The sequence below is a fragment of the Aphelocoma coerulescens genome, chromosome 13, assembly GCF_041296385.1.
Source record: "Aphelocoma coerulescens isolate FSJ_1873_10779 chromosome 13, UR_Acoe_1.0, whole genome shotgun sequence".
In the NCBI taxonomy this organism is placed as follows: Eukaryota; Metazoa; Chordata; class Aves; order Passeriformes; family Corvidae; genus Aphelocoma; species Aphelocoma coerulescens.
Genome location: NC_091027.1, coordinates 18,130,338 through 18,152,954, shown reverse-complemented (window position 1 = coordinate 18,152,954; position 22,617 = coordinate 18,130,338). Strand labels below are relative to the sequence as shown.

General features: G+C 46.7%; 1 protein-coding gene across 1 annotated transcript in view; it reads left to right on the top strand.

Annotated features, from left to right (window-relative positions):
• Window positions 1-22,617, top strand: part of CTNNA1 (catenin alpha 1) — a 121,151-nt gene that overhangs the window by 76,390 nt on the left and 22,144 nt on the right. Inside the window, exon 10 of the mRNA XM_069029282.1 lies at window positions 12,087-12,179. Coding sequence (XP_068885383.1) covers window positions 12,087-12,179 — 93 coding nt within the window. The remainder of the gene's footprint in view (window positions 1-12,086; window positions 12,180-22,617) is intronic.

Sequence of the window (22,617 nt, the reverse complement as noted above, 5' to 3'; positions counted from 1 at the left end):
ATTTTGAAGAATATTTTGTAGTTCCTTAAAAAGAACAAATAATCTCCTCTTCCTCTGGAACCCACTACCCCTGTGTCAAATGTTTTTCTCAACTTAAATTTTATTTATAAGTCTTCTTCTGAGAGAAATATTGGTAAGACCAAGGAGGCAAAAGCTCTTAGTGGTGTTTCATAAGCATTGATTTTTTTTTTCTAATTGCTTTAATTTATCTGAAAAGACTGCTCTGTGCCTTTTTTTAATGCACTGGGTTGCATCTTGCATATGGAGTGATGATTTTCTCATTTTCAGTGAAACCCATGAACAGATGCAGACGGCAAATTTATTTGCTTGGAAAGAATCACATTTGGGCACTTGCAGCTCCATAAGCTTTCTGTAGCCTCTTGCTCTGACATTTCCCCCTTCTGTTGCCCTCACCGTCTCGCCCAATGTCCTGGAGTCATTCTTCAGATCTCAGTCTAAAAATACCCCTCTCCCAAAGCCTGAAGCCTTGCACACTTGCTGCATTTTTCTTGCAATTATCCTGATTTGCTCAGACTTGCAGCCTGTATGTTCTTCAGAGAGTCTTAACAGCTGCAGGTTTTTTACATGTGAAAGGCTTTTAAAAAATGTGAAGTGGATAAAACACAGCTTGGATTTAAAATAAAAACTGACTTCTGGACTGGAGGCACGGTGAAGGTCTTGAAAAGCTGAGGTTTGGCTGTCCCCTGGTCACAAGGTGTCACTTACCTGGGCATGGCCAGGCACTGTTCATTGCAAACAAGGCATGGAGTGGAAAAATCCAGCAGATCCAGAAGTTAATCTGCTCTGACAAGATTATCCTTTGTGTCCATCAGCCACCTGATTTCCAGAGTTTCTGCAGAGTTTTCCAAACCTCTCTGGAGGTGGCTTTGCTCATTCTTTCAGCGCTCTCCCCTCCTGCCTGCCAGCACGGGGATGCTGTGGATCAGTCAGGGCTGCCAGGCAGGGATGAGGTTCCTGGGATACAGTGCAGACAAGCACTTGGCACCCAGCTCAGGTATTGACTTGGAGTGTTTTTCTGAATTTTATTCATATCTCAAAACCCAGCATTTTCCAGACTAGGGTCATTACCGGGGTATCTCAGCACCTATTTTTCCAGTACTCTCATTTACAGAGGGGAAAAAAATCTGCCAACTCAGGTTTGTCTTTTATTGCTTTTATTTTTAATGTAATTTTGTATTACAAGGGAAATGTCCTTGCACTGTGGTCTGGAGAAGAGAGACAGAGTTATTTCCCATTTAAAATGGAGACCAAAATGAGAAAAATATCTCTTCCAAAGCACAAGCACGTTTTCTGTAATTTGTCTGTAGATAGCCTTGGCAGCAATTTAAAACTAATGTCTTCAATAAATGACCAGTGTTACTCTAATGTGCCCTCTAAAGTCTGACACTCTTCAACAGCCGATGCACTTTCCTTGTAAGTTCATTTTATTAGTCAACTAATTCATAAATAAATTAAATTCTTCTCGTAGAACATGCTTTCCTTACATTCATAATCAGGAAAGCAGGAAAGCCTCAGCAGAAAAATGTTCCTACATTTTTCAACAAAACTGGATATACAAATTTAATACATCATACATAAGTAAAGGCAAGTGACCTTTTAATAGGATAACTTCTGTTCTTGTAAGGTTATTTTTTGAGGCCAATCTTCTAATGCTACACCAAATAATGTATGAAAGGGTCTCTAGGATGCTGGTAGAGTTTAAAAATCATGTTGGAAGAGAAGTAAGAGACTTCAGGATAATCTTTCTGTCCAGATTTCATTGTAAGTGCACATGGGGAAGCAGGGCCACGACAGTGAAACTGATGGCAGAGATGAAGGGATTGAATCCTCACAAACCTGGGCAGGGATTGGGCTGTTTGGAGACAATTTCTGCCTTTGGAAATGCTCTTGGTTTGCTTCTGCTGCTCCATGGAGGAGAGGCATTTCTGCCACACCTCAGCCACAGGGACAGTCACCTCTCGTGTGACTGCTGGCAGAGAGGGGCTTGCTCTGTGCACACCTGGGCCAAGGGAGATGTGGAGGGGGTAGAATTTGGAGGTGAATGAGTGTAGGGTGGGGAAAATACTCATGTGCTTTTATTCCACTAGAAACTGCCCTGTGTTTACTCTGTTCCTTTTTCCTTTGGAAACAGAAGCTTTTGTGGGAAGGGAAATGTGTAAAAGTGGTCAGGAAGTGTGAGAGCAGTTGAGTTTAGGTGGTGTTGACACAATGTCTTCAGAGGCAGCTGAAAAGCAGTAGAGTCCTTTCATTTTCCAGGTATTTAAGTCTTAATTCCAACAGCATTTTTAAGTAGCTTTTTGGGTAAAGTTTTTATAGATGTGGCATAAGCGTTTTAATTCTTGATATTTAACTAAAAGCCTTGATGCATGTCTGGATTTTCATCATCTTAGTCATTAGCAATATTGGATTATTAGTCATGTCATGTCATCAAGGAGTTGCCTGAAATCTGTGTAGAGCTCATTACTGACACTGTTTTGTCGTCTTCCTCAAGAGCACAGTGTACTGACAATTACAGTTACACTGCCATGAACAGTTGTCTGAATCACCAGAAACTGGTTTAAGCAGCTAATAATAGGCACCAGCTTGGAAGCCTTTGGATCAGAAGGCAACATGTTCTGGGTGATGAGCAAACTGAGATGGGAAAGAAGTACAATTTCACAGAATCCCAGACTGGTTTGGGCTGGGAGGGACCTTAAAGCTCATCCCATCCCACCCCTGCCATGGGCAGGGACACCTCCCACTGTCCCAGGCTGCTCCAAGCCCCAATGTCCAGCCTGGCCTTGGGCACTGCCAGGGATCCAGGGGCAGCCCCAGCTGCTCTGGGCACCCTGTGCCAGGGCCTGCCCACCCTCCCAGGGAACAATTCCTTCCCAAGATCCCATCCAGCCCTGCCCTCTGGCACTGGGAAGCCATTCCCTGTGTCCTGTTTCTACATACTCTTGTCCCAAGTCCCTCTCCAGCTCTCCTGGAGCCCCTTCAGGCCCTGGAAGGGGCTCTAAGGCCTCTCCAGGGCCTTCTCTTCTCCAGGCTGAGCACCCCCAGCTCTCCCAGCCTGTCTTCATTTCCACTTTGATAAACACAGAGGCATTTTTGGATAAGGATAATTATTTGGGTACTGTCCAGGTATCACTACTAGAAACACTTTTATTTTAAGGAAAGGTATTTGTGTTGCTAAGAAGCATCTCAGATGAGGGTTTGCTTTGAAGGTTTCAGCTGAAGCTGAGCTCTCCATCACACACCAGTGGTGTCACTGCTGTCGTGGTAGCTCAGACAGACTTGTGTAACTAATGTGGTTTGTGATTATAACATTTTAACACTTCAGCTTGTTTGTCTGAGGGAGGAATAGTTCCTGTGCCAGCAGTTACATCTGCTGCCACAGCTGCATCGACGAGGGGCACGGTGCCCACGTCGCACACTGGGGTTGCTGTACCAGCCCTGCTTTCCCTCAGGTCTGTAGAGAGGATAATCCACCAGGCTGCAAATAAAGATATTGCTGCACTTTCCTACTGTGGGTATGGTTTATGCCACAGATGTATCGATTCCCTTCAAACACCTCTTCTTTCTCTGTAATTGAAAAACTTCCCTGTTGGCAAGAGAGGAGTTGTGTCCATGCTGCCCTTGCTGCATGGTAACTGGAGCCCACTCTGGTTTGTCCTGATGCACAAACTCTGGGATTGCCCAGCTGTGAAAAGTGTCCCTTCTCTGTGAAACCTTGGCAACACATGGATTGCTCTCTGTTGGGGAGGAACACTTCCTCAGGGCATGGAAGGAGCTCACCACTGTGGAGCAGAGCTTTTGCAGGACAGCTGTACCTGGAATGGCACCAGGGAGCTGGAGAGGTATTTGGAGACAGCTCTGGACAGTGTGAGAGGCAAGTGCAAAGCTGTATTCCTTAATTAGAGTTTTAAACACACAGATACAGCTAGAAATGTGGAAGTATTAAGATGTAATCCCAAACAAAAGGTAGTCACCCAGGAAAATATTAAGTGGTCACTTCAATATAACAGGGAGCAGAAGGTAAACAATACATTTATTTTTATACTATTATATTACGTACAAGAGCATGGGGAGACAGAGCAAGGGAGAATGGCTTCCCCCTGCCAGAGGGCAGCATTAGATGGGATTTGGGTGAGAAATTCCTCCCTGGGAGGGTGGGGAGGCCCTGGCACAGGGTGCCCAGAGCAGCTGTGGCTGCCCCTGGATCCCTGGCAGTGTCCAAGGCCAGGTTGGACATTGGGGCTGGGAGCAGCCTGGGCTGGTGAAAGGTGTCCCTGCCATGGCAGGGGTGGCACGGGATGAACTTTAGGTCCTTCCAACACAAACCAGTCTGGGATTCTGTGATGTTGTCTCTGATCCTCTTCTCTTGACATCACTTGCCAGCCTGTTGAAATAACAAACAGTGTAACCTCCATTTCTCATTGTGCAAAACTTTGGAATCAAAAATGCCAAACTTTGCTTGCCAGTTTTGTTCCAGCCAGCTGAAACTTCCCCTCCTTGTGTTTATAACCAGACTTGGAATGAAAACTGTTGTCATCTTCGCGTGAGGCTGCAGAGCTCTGGAAATAGCAGTTCCCTCCGTTTAGTCCTTCGTTCCCCCCGGTGCTTTACGTCTGCAGTTTGTCTGTGTGTGCCTTGTTTTATTTAAAGACTTTTACTATTTTCAGTTAATACATTGGGATTCCGTTGCCCACAACAGGCTCTTGTGAGGTACCTTCTGTGGAGCTGCAGCCACATGCAGCTACTTAAGTCATATAAAATCACAAAGCACTTTGACAGCAGGGCTCCGGTACCTCTCTGCACAGTCCCAGTGGATTTGATCCCAAGTCCTGCTGTATTAAAGAAGTGGAACCGTTTTGTGTAATTCCTAGTTAGCTCTGCCTCTGCAAAATGAGGGGTTTGTAGGGTTGGAGCTGTAACACTTCTCCCTCATGCAGCACCTGTTAGGGCTGGCTGTTAAAATGCTCAGATTTGTCTTGAATATTGAGTGTAGTGTACAGGTAAATAAATAAATGTATGGACTTAGTGAATAATGAAAGCCTTTCTGGAGAGGGATGGGGATTACATAATTGACACATCTCTTCTGAGAGTCCTTGGTTGCCATTAGTTTTGCCAGAACAGTTGTTTCTGCAGATAAATTCATTTCCTGAGCTTTGACCAGCATGAAGGAAATCGGGACAGGTTTTTTTTAATATGGAGAAGGAAGAAATTAGCAGTGCTGTGTTTGAATTTTGTGAGAATATCAGATACACTTTTTCTTTAGCAAATAGCTAGGAGGAGAATGTTCAATTGCTGCCTGTCCATTCTTTCTCTTTTTGCTTTAAAAATGGGTGATTTTTTAAGCTGCTTAAAAGTTGGAATTTGCATTCCCAGAGAAATTGTAAAATGTAAAGCAAAGAAAATAGAACAAGCAGCTGAAGTTTTGAAGTTTGATCAGAAATGAAAATGCCAGGAACACCTTTGAAAAGCTTGGTTTCCGTGGTGTTGAAATTCCCAAGGTATCTGTGTACACATGGATGTGGGTTTGTTATTTTTGTGTAAGAGTTTTCCAGCACCAGTTACGAGAGGATTCTGCTTAATGTCGAGCTGAAAAGTTTGTCAGTGTAAGACAGTTGGAAAACTTCTTTGTGCAACACTACTTTTACAACTGCAGGTTCAAACGAGAGTGCTCAGGCTCTCAGGATTCAATTAGTGCGTGTTTGGCTCCTGCACAGTGATGTGGAATCTGGGGTTGTAGCAATGCTGGGTGGCAGGGCCAGCTCTGACAATATTCAATTATGCAACAATAAACACATGACAGAGCCTTCTTTGGGCTGCACCAGCTCAGGGTGGTTGCAGCAGCACCTGCTTAGGAGACTTCGCCTTCTTGACTGCCTGAAGAAGCTGTCCTGAAAACTTGACCTGTAAACAAGGAGGAAAAACCTGGGAGGTGTTTCTGTGAAGTCAATCCAGGTGCATAATTCAGAGGCTTTTATACATACTTTTATTGTCAGCCTCCGAAATCCTTGCAGAGGAAGGTTTAAAGTGTTAGAGATTATAATTCCTTTCTTTTTCTATTGCATTTTTTGTCTCTTGCTGAAAACGCAGTTTGCCAGTCCTTCATTAAGAGTTCCCTGTAAAGCAACCCCTCTGCCTAAGCCAGGGAGTCTGTGCAAGGAGAAGGTGGAACAAGCACCGAGCTGGAGCATTGTTACACAGAACCACAGAATGCTCGGAGTTGGAAGGGACCCGCAAGGATCATCAAGTCCAGCTTTTAAGTGAATGGGGGTCAGACCCACAACCTCGGTGTTATTATTAGCATGGCTGGGTTATGTTCAACAGTGTAATTTAAGCTTAACACTGACCCCAAACTTGTGTAGTTGAGGCTGCTGCAGTTTTTTAATTGCTGGAAGACTTAACTTCTTAGTCGCGATCTGAACGAATTTTGAGTTTAAAAAAAAACAAACCCAAAAAACATATTTCATGTGGAAAAGGTACAGCCTGTGTCTTGTCAGGGAAGGCGGTTCTCTGCCACAAATTGTTACTGATGGTAGAAAGAACAGCTTTAGAAATGTCAAGTTTTTCCTGATTTAAAAATTAGTAAATTCTGAAGAGTCAAAGTTAACTAGAATTTGAGATGGAATCACTCTGTGACAGATGGTACAATATTTTTTTTAATATTGGGTTTACACCTTCTTACTAATACCATATTCCCAGCTGACCCTTTGCCCTGAGATAGTGTCTCCCTCTCAGAAGGAGCCAGTTAAGTTATGCCTCCTCCAAAGGCACAGAACCATGGAAGCATTTAAGTTGGAAAAGCCCTCTGAGATCCTTGAGTCCAACCATTCCCCCAGCACTGCCAAGGCCACCACTAAACCCTGTCACCAAGTGCCACATCTGCATGGTTTTTAAATGCCCCCAGGGATGGTGACTCCACCACTGCCCTGGGCAGCTCTGCCAGGGTTGGACAATGCTTTCAGTGAAGAAACTTTCTCTGGTATCCACCCTGAGCCTCCCCTGGCCCAGCCTGAGGCCGTTCCCTCTCCTCCTGTCCCTGTTCCCTGGGAGCAGAGCCTGACCCCCCCGGCTGCCCCCTCCTGTCAGGGACTTGTGCAGAGCCACAAGGTCCCCCCTGAGCCTCCTTTGCTCCAGGCTCAGCCCCTTTCCCAGCTCCCTCAGCCGCTCCTGGGGCTCCAGCCCCTTCCCAGCTCCGTTCCCTGCCCTGGACACGCTCCAGCCCCTCAGGGTCTCTCTGGCCATGAGGGCCCAGAACTGGACACAGCCCTCGAGGTCCCTCAGCAGGGCCAGCACAGGGGATGGGCACTGCCCTGGTCCTGCTGCCACCCCATGGCTGGCACAGCCCAGGGGCCATTGGCCTCTTGCCCCCGTGGGCACCCCTGGGCTCCTGTCCAGCCGCTGGCACCACCACTCTCAGGCCTTTCCTGCTGGACACTTCCCAGCCACCCTTCCCCAGCCTGGAGTATCCACGGGGTTGTTGTGATCCCCAGGCAGGACCCAGCACCTGGTCTGGTTGAACCCCATACAACTGGCCTCAGCCCACGGATCCAGCCTGTCCAGATCCCTCTGCAGAGCCTTCCTGCCCTCCGGCAGACCCACACTCCTGCCCAGCTCGGTGTTGTCCGTGCATTTACTGAGGGTGCCCTCGATCCCCTCATCCAGGTCACCAGTAATGACATCAAACAGGACTGGCCCCAGTGCTGAGCCCACTGATGGGATGCCCACTGGTGAACGGCCTGGATTTAGAGCCGTTCCCCAGTGCTGGTTCCTGCCCTCCCGGATTGTGCCGGCACCAGAGCCACTCACCTCAAATCATCTTGCAGTGTGCTGATGTCATCGCTAAAGACAGTGAGATTTGAGTTTCAAGAACTGCTCAGTGCATGAAAGCCCCTCTCCAGACGAGCCTGTCCAGCTGCTCCGCTTGGCACCGTTCGTTCCGTGCTAGGAATGGCTGGGGCTGTGCACTGCATTTGTCACTGGGGGGAAATTTAAGCTCATTCCTCTAAATATCAGCAGCTGCTTGGTCTGCCCTGCCTCTTGGGGTGTGAGAAGCTGTCTCTGGGCTGTGGCTGTAGACGCTGAACTGAGGGAGCCTTGATGCTGCAGCAGAAAGCTGCTCTGAAATCGGTCTGTGAGCAGCGAGAGGTGTCTGAACCGCGCCGGGCTGCGGTCTCGGGGCTGTCTTCATTCCCAGTGTATTTTTAACTTTTTTCAAGAGATTGCTCGTTATGCTGATTACATTATTTGCGATGGTTTTGTCTCCTTTGATGCCTGTGCTTATGTAAAGGGACTTGATGATATTGAATGGTAAGAATGAACAAATGCAGCGGGAATTCAATTGCTATTTTGCTCTCAAGCACAAGTGTTCTTCTTTCTAAATCAAGTCTGACCACTTACTATGTCAGTCAGCTGCTTAGCTGGAGACATGGAGAAACTATTTAATTCACATTTGATTTAAAGGAAATTTTTGTTCGCTTGAGGTGCATTATTTAATTTAGAAGTTTTGGAAATGTATGATTTCCAAGTGCTCTGTGGGCTTTAAAAGAGTTGATCTTCATCTCAGCTACAAAGCCCAATGTATTATGAGTATGTGCCAAATAACTGGCCAGCAGTACCCTATCCTCTGAGGAGAGAGGGAGTTTGAAGTTATTTGTCAGATCACCCAGAAATTATTGAAGATGAGTCCTTTCAGGTACTTTTAAAATTAAATTTCTTAATCCTGCAGCTGTCCACCTCAGCTGGTACGTGCAATTTCAGAATTCTGTGTTACAGAGCACCCGATAATTGCTGACAATTTAGAATACCTCATTGTTATGTCATCTACAACTTGATTAATTAGTAGACACAGCTCTTCTTAAATTCCAAATTTTAAGAGGCTTGTGAGTGTTTTCCAGTAGTTTGACAGAGCCTTCCCATGGGTGCAGTAATCATTGCACTGCTGTGGATTTACAGCCCTGTCTGCAGCACTCTGAAGTCATCTCAGCTGCTGCCAGGTCTCTGCTTCGCTCTGATGTTCAGCAAAGAGTTTGCTGGGAAGTTTGTGTGCTGGGCTGGCACAGAAACCAACCCAGCAGAGGGAATAGCTGGCTTCTGGATGAGCGTGCTGAAATGAAGTGTTGAGCTCTGGAGCCGCAGCAGTGGGATGGGATGTGGCAGCCAACAGTTGGATTGTCTTAAACTGCCAAAGACCCTCAGTCAGGGAAGCACACACGCTCCTTTCATGAGGGTTGGCAGTGCCAGTCGGGCGCTTTCTAAAGAAGAATTGCCATCAGTTGGGTATTCAGAAGAGAAATGACTGTTCAAAAATGACTGTGCAAAAAAGCAAATTTTCATTATACCATGGTGGGGACACTCCATTATGAACTTCTTTGCCTCTCTGTGTTCAGACAGAGCAGGGTTTCTGTGCGCTTGATTCATCACACTTGGCTTGAGAGACAGCACAACATCTCCAGATATCGGAGAGGCTGATTTTGTGGTGCTTCAATGTCGCTTTTATTCTGCCCCTACTCAATAGAGCTTTGTGTTCTCCTCGCTCCTAGAGATTGTAACTGCTGCTGTGGAGGCAGGAATGACAGGGAAATATGGACCATAAAAAATATTGGCAAACTGGTGTTTCTCAAAAATATGACCTGTGCTTAAACCAACAGCAAAATCTTTATTTGACTTTTAAATCATGGCATCTGATTGTCTTTTGATTCTTGTGAGCCTCTAAACAAAAGCATGATGTACTGCAGCCTGCTGAGAACTAGGGATTTAAGGCATGGCAAATGTACAGGAAAACTCCCCATGTTCAAACACAGTCCCTGTGAGAGAGGGTGTTCCAGGCCAGCTGTTGGTGGGGTGCTGTGCAGAGGGGCTGGGCTGGAGCCTGCTCACGTGTGGTGGCAGAGAGCAGGAGCAGAGCCCTGGCTCAGCTGGGCCCTGCCTGCAGCACTGTGCAGAGAACTGGGGACATCCTGCAATTCACCCCTGCATGTGCAGGACTTGAATCCAAACACGAGTGGAGGAGAAACTTCAGGAGCAGGACACAAATATTCCTGAGAGCTGGCAGAGTTTCCTCTGTGTTGTTGATGCTGCACAGTCTTTCTCTCAACTTTGGTTTGTTTTCCTCCAAATATGTGCTGCCACAGCTGTTTGCTTGCTTGTGCTGTGCTGGAAACACCTCTCCTCTTGACACCCTTGCTTTCCATCCTCTGGAACTTGATTTGGAGCTGGAGGGAGGAAGGGGCCATGTGCTTTGCAGTTGGAACTTGCATTTTGCTCCCCAAATTGATCATGGGATTGATGAAAAATGCTGTTCAAGTGTAATGGCACGTGATTGATGATTTGCAGGACAGTAATGTATTCTGTGTGGGAACATCTGCCGTGAGGGAAGGGCTTGGGGAGGGGGAATAGCATGTGGTAGAGCTGCAGATACTACTTCAAAATGACTTATATGAATGCGAAGAATAGTTTAATTAAAGGCAGAATGGAAATTCCCCAGCCTACAGAGAAAAGTATCTGGAGAAATCTAGTTTGGTGGTGTTACTGAGCATCTGCTGGCTCCTGGTGATGCTTTTATGGCACATTTACAGGGGGCTTTGCAGGTTGCTCTGCCTCTGGAAGGACAGTACTTGGTGTTCGTCTCAGTTCACTTGCTGCTATTTTTACAGCTTTCTGTGTTCAAATGGCTCAGAATAACATGCTTGTCATTCACCTGTCAGCTGAGAAATGTAACTTATTTCAGACTTCCTTCCCCTGAGAGTAGCTCCAGTATGAGGAATATCTTCAATTACCAAAAAATTCTGTGCTGTCCCCATCCTCCATGCTCTTAAAAGGCAGGTGTTTACAGAGGTCTCTACTTCAGGCTGCCCTAGTTAAGGGTGATGCTGTGCAGCAGGTCAAGGTTGTGGAGTAAAGTTTTTAGCATCACAAGAAATCCTGTTCAAGTTTTGGAGGCCTGCAGATGCATCTCGAAGATCTCCTGTACCGGTTTTATTTGATGAATTGCAGCATAGATGGAGGGCTGGAGGAACACCTGCCAGGCTTCACCTGCATCCAAGCTGTGTCCTGTCACAGAGGGGCCCTCATGGAGCACCAGCAAACCAGCTCGGGCGCTGTGGGGTTGCTGCTGTCTCACCCCTGTGCGAATGGGCTGTTAAACTGCAACTGCAGCTGCTGCCAGCGCTGCTCTTGTGCATTTTACTGCAGAGAGCTGACCCTGATCAGTGCCAGCAGTGATGTCTGCCCTGTTTGGCTGGCTGGGGGTGAGAGCTGGACCTGCCCCAGCCCAGAACCTCCCTGCCCTGGGCTGAGCCCCAGCATGGGCAGCAGGGCAGGGGGGATTCTGCCCCTGTGCCCCCTCAGGTGAGACCCCACCTGCAGAGCTGCCCCAGCCCTGGGGCCCAGCACAGGAAGGGCCTGGAGCTGCTGCAGCCAGGCCAGAGGAGGCTCCAGGATGATCCGAGGGATGGAGCAGCTCTGCTGGGAGGAAAGGCTGGGAGAGCTGGGATTGGTGAGCCCAGAGAGGAGAAGCTTTGGGGTGACCTCACTGGGGCCTTGCAGGGCCTGAAGGAGCTACAGGAAACATGGAGAGAGACTGTGGAAAAGGGAATGGAGTGCCAGGACACAGGGAATGGCTTCCCAGTGCCAGAGGGCAGGGCTGGATAGGATATTGGGAAGGAATTGTTCCCTGGGAGGGTGGGCAGGCCCTGGCACAGGGTGCCCAGAGCAGCTGGGGCTGCCCCTAGATCCCTGGCAGTGCCCAAGGCCAGGCTGGACATTGGGGCTTGGAGCAGCCTGGGACAGTGGGAGGTGTCCCTGCCCATGGCAGGGGTGGCACTGGATGAGCTTTAAGGTCCTTCCCAAACCATTCCAGGATTCCATGATCCAACATGTTACGGATTTTATGTCTACAGAAGGAAAAGGTGCCATCAGTGGCTTCCAAACTGGTTAGAACAGAGTTAATGTGGGCACTTCATGTTCCATGATGGGTTACTGGTCACTGTTGGGATGAGGCAAAATTTTTCTACATAAAGAAATAACCTTCAAATTTAACAGTTGTCTCTTGTTTTCTCCCACCTCTGACACAGGTTGCCAACTTGGCCTGCTCCATCTCAAACAACGAGGAAGGTGTGAAGTTGGTTCGCATGTCAGCCAGCCAGCTGGAGGCCCTGTGTCCCCAGGTAAGGAAGGGCATCACAACAGAAGACAAACCCCAACCAGCTGGGCAGCTGGTGCTGCTTAGGACATGCTCTGGTCTCAGGGTGGCTGGCTGTGCCTTGCTGCAGAACTTGTTTTTTCCCTTAGAGAATATGTAGAGAATGAAATGCAGCGTAGGCATCAAGACTTCGGAACTTTGAAACCCATGGCAAAGGAATCACTGATGTGAAAGGGTCGTTTCTATGTCATTGCTCTAATTCCATTTGTCCTGGATATTCCAGTAACCTGCAGTCAGTAGATGTGGGAAGCTTCAGTGGTTTCCTGTGCACATCTGTGCTGCAGGAAGGTGCCTTGTGAAGGTGCTAGCACTGCTCCTGGGCAAGCTGTAAGATGAATTATAAAACACTATTTTTGCCTGAGTAGAATATAAATATGCCAAAAAATCTTCCCGATGGAGTAGGATGAGAGGAAGTTGGCTATGTGTGAAGAGTGGGAACCTGGCTGAGACTACCTTTTAATTAATAACTTTTTAATGTAAACAAGGAAATTAAGTTTATATAAGCACTAGACTATCCTCTTCCTTTTTGACAGCCTGGTGTTCTAAATGTCAACAACTAGATACTTGGATGAACCCCTGAAGACTGCAGGGTGCTTTTGATTCATGTAATTTACATTTTTTAAAGTAACAGGAAATTCAGATCTAAAACTTCCAAATAAACTGTTACTGGTAAGGAGGAACTAATAGAAAATATGTGCTCAGAAAAACTGCCAAAATGGTGGTTTATGAAAATAAAATGTATTGTCTCAGGACTACTCGGAGTTTCTGCAGGTTTTCCCATCTATTTTGGTCTTTTTTAAAACCAATCGAAAGGAAGAGAGATGTTCACCTGTACCCACCTCGGCAGGAGGGGATTTTGAGGGAAGAGGTGCAGGCAGTGTGAAGAGCAGGACTATTTTACCTGTTGTATGACCTCCAGGTAACAGTGCTGTTAAACAGGTGAAGACAGGCCCCTGAGCATAAAGCATTAAAGGCTGTCCAGGAGGCCTTGGGGCGTGCCAGGCTGGCTCTCTGTGGTCCCCACTCCTGCGTGTGGCTGAGCAGTTCTCTGCCTCCCACCCTGGGGTGAGGGCTGTGCATGGCTGCTGAAACCAAAGGTCAAGTTTTGCAGTTGGAACAAAGCATGTGGAAGAAAAAGCTTTTAGAAATCCATCTTCCTTGATATAAGGGCTTGCTCTTTTCTGCAGGAGCCAACTAGGCTGATGTAAGTTTTTTTTTAGTTATCTCCCAGAATATGGGTGTCTAACGCAGGGTGTTCCAAACAAATGCTGCTGCTTTTGAAAATAATCATCTGAAGAAAGTTAGGTTCTCTTTGAATCGAAATGTTTCTGGTGGTTGTCCAAGTCTGTGGGGGTGTTTTCCTCTCCCCATTGCTGAAATTGTGCATATTTCAGACTCTTCTATCTTTGCTTTTCCAACAACTGCCTATTTAAATAGATCTACTCCTGTATAAAATAAGCACCCTGGTAGTCAGCATGAAATAATGACCCAGCTGTAGTCACCAGTCACCAGTGTAGCCACATCTCCTGAAGTGCAGCTGTTAACCTTTGACTTCGGGGATTATGGACAATATATTTAACACACATTGGAAGCTCTGAGTATCTATAAATGCACAAGGGCTTTAACTGATGGAGTTTGGCTTTACAAAGGTCACATCTCTGAACTTCCAAGCCTAGAGTTTAGCTGTTCCACTGCACAGTCTTGCCTTAATTTCAGGGCCATCACCAAGAGATTAGTAAATGACGCTATAGATGTTCATAGCATTGAAAGAGTGCTTTTATATTATATTACATGCTCTCGGGCTGATTCTTTAATGTTCTAAGAGTATTTAAACATGTTGTGAATCCTGAGAGATAATTAGGGGCACTTGTCTAAGCTGTTTTACAAATGGCATCTGTGTTTTCTGGTAACAATAGCTTGCCTTGTGCCAGTGCAAGCAGCACAGCTCTCCATCCTCCTCCTTCTCAGCTGCCTTCCTCAGCTTGTCCCCAAACCTCGGGTATTCTCCACAATCTCTGAAAGGTTCTCAGTATCATGAACAGCAAAGTGGGATTTTATTTCCTTTTTTAGACAATTACCTATTTATTCTGCAGTTTATTCCTTATGAGATTCACAGCTGCATCTTGAATCCTCTTAGGTGGCTGTGCTGGACAAATGTGTGAATTAGGCAGAAGATACAGGTTAAACCCAACATTATGTGCCCCATATGTTAGCTGGGGTTTTTTTGGCTCAGATGGTATTTTTCCTGGAAGGTGCTGGTTTCAGAATGAGTCAAGTCAATCAATAATTACAGTAGTCTCAGAAACTTAAAGATGTCAATAGCACACAGGAATATGGTGTATGAAATGTAATTCAAAGTACTGCTGTGCTTGAAGGATGAAACTGAAATTAAATGCACTTGAGTCCCAGGTAACCTCTTAAATAGTTTATCTGAGCAGAGGCCATTCTGGGAGTAGGGAATTCCTGGTTAAAGAATGATTTCTGCAGAAATCAATCTGTAGAGTTAATTATAAAAGCTGTATCTCAAACAGAGCAGTAATTTGCTCCCTTGCCATCAGGAGCCATTGAACTGGCAGCAGGAGGAAGGAACATGCAACTCTTCAAGCTGGCTAGGGAAAACCTGGAAGTTTTGTTGGTATTGACAAGCAGTCAGTCCTTGCCAGTGTCACCCTTGGGTTCAGATGTATTCAGGTTTGAAATTTTCTTTGAGGAAAAAGAAAATGCAGAAAATTTTTCATGGAAAGGTCTCTACAGAAACAAGCAGTTGATTTATTTAGCGTGGTTTTGTTACTGGAAATCAGCTCTTCCTCAGGAGTAACATCGTCTTTCCTGTTTGTGGGTCCCCAGCCAATTAGCACAGAAATGAATGTGAAGCTGAAGACTTAATGGGATATTTAGAGCTCCCTTTCGAGGGTGAGGGAGGAGCTGCTGGGAATGTCTGTGCAAACTTGGGGAGGCCACCAGGCAGCACTTGGAATAGCCAGCTGGGAGATTTGAGTTAGTCTGGGCTTATAGGGCAGAAATAAGGCAGCCTCAGGGGGTCACTGGTGTTTCCTCCCTCAAGCCCTGACTTACAAGCCTGCCTGAGTTCTGTCTTGTGAGAGCACGTGTTGCTGGAATTCTGTGTGTGGAAGGAAGCAGCTTTGTCCAGCACCTCACAGGAGTTCCCTCAGCCCTGCCTTGCTGGATGCTGGGCAAACAGGCCAGGCTGGAGGGGGTTAAGATGAAGGAGCAAAGTTCTCCATCACTACAGTTAACTTAAAAAAAAAAAGCTTAAACTGTCTTTCTTAATAGAAATGGAAAATTACTGCTGTGAAATGCTTGGAATAGCTGCCTGTGCCTTCCTTTGCCTCACAGAGCGCGGGGGGAAGTTCTCTTTGCCTTCTTGCTAAACACAGAGCCTGCCAATGGTGAATTAGGGAAAGATTTTGTTTATCTCAATTCAGAAACCTGGATTCTCGCTCACATCTCTGGCTTCTGCACTGTTTCTAAGAAGTACTTGCTTTAGGAGCCTGGAAAAGCTGTTTTGTAACAGCATTTTGCATTAAAGATGCCTGGGAAGAGCTTAAACCATCAGTGTTTCTGATCATACAAGCTGTAGGTGTTAGAAACCAACAGTGAGAATGCCCCAGCCCAGCTCTTGAGAGGAAGGAGAATTGCTCCAGCCTTTGATGTGACAGTCTGCTGTCACTTGAGCTCCTTTTACCAGCTATACATTGAGTTCCTTGGTTTTTGCAGCCTCCATGAAGTTCATCTATAGATTCCTACCCAAACTGCAGTCAGGCTGAGAGCTGTAAAAAAGAACTGTGGAGTAGAGTTCCCATCAGGTTGGGTGTTTGCTTCTGCCAGCAAAATCTGGAGCCCATTGCCCTGGACACTGGGCATCTCCTGGGAAGTGGCTGCAGGACAGAACTGCCCCGGGGCACGCAGGACCTGCTCTCCCATGTAAGGCAGGGCTGGTTGCCTTCCCCTCCACAGCCCAAAGAGCTCACCCTCCAAAGAAACTTTGGGAGGCCACCAGGCAGCACTTGGAAGCACAGGTCCTTCCCAACCCCCTCCATACCTGCTGGAGTGTGCTTGGATTGCTCACCACACACACGCGAGCGAGCGTCGCCCATCAAACTGACTCCAGAGAATTCTTGGATTAAATTACATTTTTAATAAAAATAAATTGGCTCTTCTCGTATTAACATCTTGTTTTAATAACTGCTTGTTCACATCCTTCTATTCCAATTTTGAACTGCTTGAAAAGCCATTTGCTGCTTATAGATTTCTGATGAGGCAGATGGCTCATATGTGATCACACCTACTGACACAGACAAAATACCAGAGCATAAGGAATCCCATGGAGAGTTCCAGAAACTTTTGTTTAAAAGTTGGACTATCTTAGAGAAACAAAAAGCCCCTCCAGGCCACCCCTCAAATCAGGCAAACGCAAATGTGACCAGCAGACTTTGCTCTCCTTGAGTCCCCGGTCACCACCAGTTTCCTGGTGGCTGTTGGAGAAGGAGAGAACTTAATTTTTCTTGCAGTAAAGACTTAACATCAAACAATTGTCCCCTTTTTTCATCGCTTTGAAAGACTGTCAGATTTTTTGAATGTTCTAACGAGCAGATCTGTCTGCAGACTGTTTAATTACAGGTGCTTGAAACATTTTATTGGCATTGAGCAGAAATGCTTCTATTAAAAACTTAACACTTGGGTTGCAGATTTGTATCAGCCAGGCTCGCATGGAAGAACTGCCAGCACAGGCCAAGGCTGACCCTAAAAGCAACAATTTTAGAAATTCAAACAGTTACTGATGCGTAAAAATAAGCAAAGAGCAGGAAAGGGATTCAGTTCTGTAGAAAGAGGTGTACAAGTGAATAAGGGCCCTATGTTTCTTCACAGGCAGAGGATCTGGGGAGCACAGTGGTGGAACAGTTTCCAGAAAAGACACAGAGTTTCTGAGACCCCCAAAGCTTCAGCACTCAAAGTCAGTGAAATGCAAAATGGAGCAAGACAAATGGCACCAGAATTCTTGCAGGTTCTACATGGACTGGCAATACAAAATCAGTCCTCAGCTCCAAATGAAAATGCTTTTTTCATGGATGGGGAAGCTGATAGGATAATTATCTATACACAGTATGCAAATAGTATTTATAGCAAATACTGCTTTGACAGTACATGCTGAACTGGAGAAGGGCTTTTTGCTGAGGGGACTGGAGCACATCCCATGTGGAGCCAGGCTGGGAGAGCTGGGGCTGTTCAGCCTGGAGGAGGGAAGGTTCTGTGGAGACCTCAGAGCCCATTCCAGTGTCCGAAGGGGCTGCAGGGAACCTGGAGAGGGACTCTGTATCAGGAATTGGACCCCCACTGCCAGAGGGCAGGGATAGATGGGATATTGGGAAGGAATTCTTGCCTTGAGGGTGGGCAGGCCCTGGCACAGGGTGCCCAGAGCAGCTGGGGCTGCCCCTGGATCCCTGGCAGTGCCCAAGGCCAGGCTGGACATTGTGGCTTGGAGCAGCCTGGGACAGTGGAAGGTGTCCCTGCCGTTGGAAAGAGATGAGCTTTAAGGTCCTTTCCAGCCCAAACCAGTCTGTGATTGTAAGTTACTCAGTAAGAGTGTGGATCTGTGGGTTGTGACAGCACTGCCACAAGACTAGTAAATATCTCTGCAGAGATCCCTGGAGTCACTCCGTGCATAACTTACAGGAAAGTGCTCAAAGTGCCTTTTCTACATGGGAACAAAGTATTGGAAATCAAAGGAAACTTCTCCTTCCTCTTTCGGTGCGTGAGGCTCTGTTCATCGCTGGTCACTGCCATTAGAGCTTCTGAGAGTGTAAAACAATCTGCTGTGTGTTTTGCTCCCAGGCATTTCAGCTCATCAGAGCCTGCAGAGTGCTTTTTGCTGTACTCGAGTGCGTGGAGGGCTGGCACACACAGACGTGGGCATGCAAACCTGGCCTTGCATGTAACTGGAAGCGACTTGAACGTCCTCCTTAGAAACCATTTCTAACACTCGGAGCAAAATGCAGCGAGGAGTAGGGAAGGGGCATGAGTAGGGTGAGCACTGGAGGCAACTCTGGCATCTTGTGTATGTAGAGTTAAATTATGAGGAGCTTCTTACAAACTGCCAGTAAGCAAGCCATGCTTGCTGCATTACAGGAAAACATGGGATTAAAACCCACCTGGGCAAGGGCAGAGAGGCTTGCTGGCTCCTTTTCACGTACTCCTGAGTAAAACTGACTTCACATCCCCACTGGGGCACTGTCTGTGTGTGTCACTTGTTCCTCTGCCCCTGAGATGAGAGCTGGTGGGTGGGGGCTTGTTTTATTAGCTTTTTCTTTTTTACAAATGCAAAGTATTCTGGATTTGTAGGCCATGGAGCTACTTTCCAACTCATTATCCAAATGCCACAAGAAATGTGGTGAGTCAAGATCTTTATATAAACCCCAAACCCAAGTGAGTTATTTAGAAACTGCAGATGTTTGGGTTGTAAAGAAATGGTGTGTAGTGAGGGGAGAGGACTGAGGGTTCACTTCAGAGCTCCTGAAACTGAAAAACTCCTCCTTGCTGGGGTGCAGTAACATCCTGAAACCAATCCTACAGGAATCACGGCAAAGCTAAGCCAGCTGCAGAAAGAACAATCTCCTGGAAGGAGCAAAAGCTCCCTATCAAAAGGACTGAGGCAAAAATCAAGAAGTGCTTAAAGCCACTGAAATGGGTGTGGGTCAGACATGATGTGCACTGAGTAAGATACAACAGGTTGGGATTGCAGTGCAAAGAGGTGGGTGATAGTTTTCCTCTCCCAAGTGATGTTTCTTCCTTTGGCCATGCCAGCCAAGTATTCAAAATTGTTCTTTGTAAGAACACCACCACGTGTAAGAGCTTTCTTCTGGCCTCTCTGACTTTCAGATGGGGTGCTATAGAGCTGAGGCTGGAAGTCATCCTGAATTTAGCCTAAAAGAATTAATTCTGGCTGACCCAGTGGCTGTAATTTACCCACAGGTTTATCTGAGGTTCAGCGTTTTCTGACCAGAATAGTTGAGCTTTTTGAGAGAGCTTCTGGGCAAAGCAGCTGCAGTGTTGTGACCGGGCAGGAGTCACTGCAGGGAGCCTTGGAGAGCCCTGCCCTGCAAAGGGGGAAGGACACAGCCACAGTCTGACATCTCTGATTTCAACAGGGAAAATAAAACCAGGGAAAAGCAGCAGCTTCTTCCCATGGAAGGGATGAGAAGAAGACTCGAGGTGCAGATTGAGACATCCATTGCAGTCTTTGGAATGCTGAGCCTCCCCAGTCCCAGGGTGTTGCCAAGCCCTGGCTGCTGCCTCGGGAAGCTGCGAGGTGCAGGAGAGAGGCTCAAGGAACTCGCTGGAACCACGCTATGGAGCGTGGAGCTGTCTGACTTGAACACTGCAATTGCTACATGAAACAAAGCACCGATAAAAATAGTGTGTTTTCTTGCCATGCTTCATTTCCTTCTGGATAGGTTCAAAATGTCCCCGTTTGATTCTCTTCTTTGTACAACTTCAGTGAGTCATTGTGATCACAGCGCTCTGGCAGCATCTTGAAAAGCTCTGAAATACAAAATATTTCCCTGAAATTGCCAAATGTTTTACATGGAAGTGGCTACATTTCAGATAGTGTGGTCATGATCTTCCTGGGGTTTTAACTGTGTCTGCCTCTGTCCTGTTACTGATATTTTAAAGTAATTGCCCAGTGCTTTATGTCTGTTGGAGAAGGAGTAATGTATTGTGGTCCATCCCTTCTCCCAAAAAAGTGTTTCCTCCTCCCCCTGAAAGTGTTTCTTTTTAGATAATAAAGGGATCATAGTCCTGCTACTTACACAGACTATTTGAGATCCAGCATGCCTGTCATTTTCCCATGTCTCTCTAAGCATCTGTTGGAAAATAAATCAATCACTCTGTGCTGGATACCAGACTATATTCCCTGGAATAGATCACATGCAGGGTGTTGTCAGTGATCCCTGGGACATTTCCTCAAGCAGAGGTGTGAGACACCTCCGGGATGATTTGCCCACTTGAATGCTAAACTCTCCTCAGAGTGAAGGCTTTTATCACCCCTGCTAAAGCTGTTGTGGCCACTTTACACATGGAGATACAGAGGATGTGCTGTAAAAAGGGACTGCTGAGCTGTGTCTGCTGCCCTGAATTTCTCACTGAGCACACACACCTGTATGGCTCTCCTGAGCTGGAGGTTTGTCTTCAGCTCCATGGTGACCATGGATAACCTTCGATATCCCCACCAGGTTTCCTCACCTCCAGCACTGCTGGCTGCCTCCCTAATGCAGGAATGTCTGTCTGTAAGGGAGATCATACACACTGCTTCTGCTTGATCATTGTTATAAGATACATTCACCTTGGTCACACATTTTTGCTGTAATGTATAAAAAACCTACACTTTCTCCAGTTGAACAAGCTGCCTGTTGAGAGGAGGGTGATGCAGCCTGTGCCTCCTGTTTGGATTTGGTGAGGACACACAGTTTGAGTTTGTGGAGCAGTTGCAGAGCCCTGTATGTGTGACAGCTCTGCCATTACCTGTGACGAGGTGCTGAACGTGGGCATCTGGGCTTGACATGCGCTGTTGGCAAAGATTAATTGTCCAGACAGATGCTGTGTCCAGACAAACATCTCGCAGGTACCCAGGCCATATGTTCCTGCAGCATTAATGCTGCCCTGTCTCAGTGCTGGGAGGATATTTTCTATCTGATATAGGCCAAGGCAGGTTGAGAAAAGCAGAGGAAATGTCCTGACCCTTGGTATCACCTCTGTCTCTGTAGTGACAGCTTCTAGCAGGATAAAAGCTGAGAGCAGATTTCTAGAGCATTGTCTGGTTTATCTCTCCTGTTTCCAGGCCACTTGTTTAGATTCATCTTCATGAAACCTTGGATAGCTAGATTTTGACTGATAGGTGGTTAATTCATTACATCCATCAGACTGGGGCAAGAGGTGGCAGTGGCTGGACTGCAAAGCAGGGCTCTTGAGCAGAGGACAGGTTTGCCTCTCTAAAACCTCTATTTCTGTTTGATTTTGAAATTCTAAACAACATTTTCTTGGGTGCTGCAAGGCATTTTGGGGGCTTTCAGGACTTTCAGATCCATGAGTGAGAGGGGAAGAGCAGCAGGGACCGTGGCTGGCAGCAGGGACGTTCCAAAGGGACATCCTGACTCCTGCAGGTGCCACGCAGGTGTGACCTTGGGCTGGCTGGAGGAAGGGGAGCAGCAGAGGAGCCCACGGTGGTGGTGGGGACAGGGACATTCATCCCCACAGGCCCCTGAGCAGATGCTGCTCAGGCTCAGGTGCTGCTTCTTGTGTTTGTCACTGTCACCAAACCCACCGAGCTGGGCTGGATTTGTGACCCAGACCTGCAGCCCCCAGCTCCAGAGGCAGGATGGCAGCATGGGGAGCAGCCCAGCCTGTCTGTGGATTCTCCTCAGTCACTGCTACCTCCTGGCATCCCTCAGGTGAAGCAGCCTCCTTCTCCTGCCTGATTCATTCAGTGCCATCCCGGTACGTTTGACATCAGCATCCTTTCCATGTTTAGTGAGTTATATATTGTTTTAAATGCTTTGTGACACTTGTAAATGAAGCAGGTAGAGAAGGTAGATTTTGGAAAAGCGGGAACATCTGGTGCTTGCATGTTTTGGTCGACAATTTTGTGAAATTAATACCGTCCTAAAGAGAAGAAAAATTACACCTTGAAGTTGTGAGTTAATTAGCTCTGACTCTCAGGTGCTTGGGAACAAGGCTGGGATTGTCACGCTCTGGCTGCGGATGGTTTCTCACACCTGGCACCTTTCCAGGTTGTTCTGCTGCAGCAAGAGCAGGACCAGGCTGTTGAGATTGGTTTCTCCCCACATTCAAAGAGGCTTTTGTGGCCATTTCAATGACCAGCTAGTGGACACAGCGTAAGCTTTGTGACCCAGCAGCACCTGTAGCATTTGTTCTGCTAAGAAAAACTAGGATCTGGTGTAAATTCTGGCCTTAGTGTTTGAAAAAAATTAGGAGGGGGTATTCAAAAGGAGCATCTCCTCCTGTTCCCTGGCTAATCTGGCTTGTTCACAGCCACAACAGAAATCTGAAGTCATTACAACAATTACTGGCAAGATTCAGACTAAAGCTTTAGGAATAAGTGATAAATCAAAATTTATCTGTATTTTTATATTTGCATATTGTTTCTACTTCAGTCCGTGTAAGATTAATCCTTTTTTGACCTTTTTACTGAGGTTCTGGCAAGTAGCAAATGCAGCCTCAAGTGTACTAAATGTCATCCTGCCTAAAATGCTTAACAACACAGCCTGCACTGGGAAAGCAACACCTTGTTACCACGAGCTGCTAAAGACAGGTGAAACCAGCTCTTGGGAAAACTTGGCCAAGTGATTTTGCTTCCAATAACTATC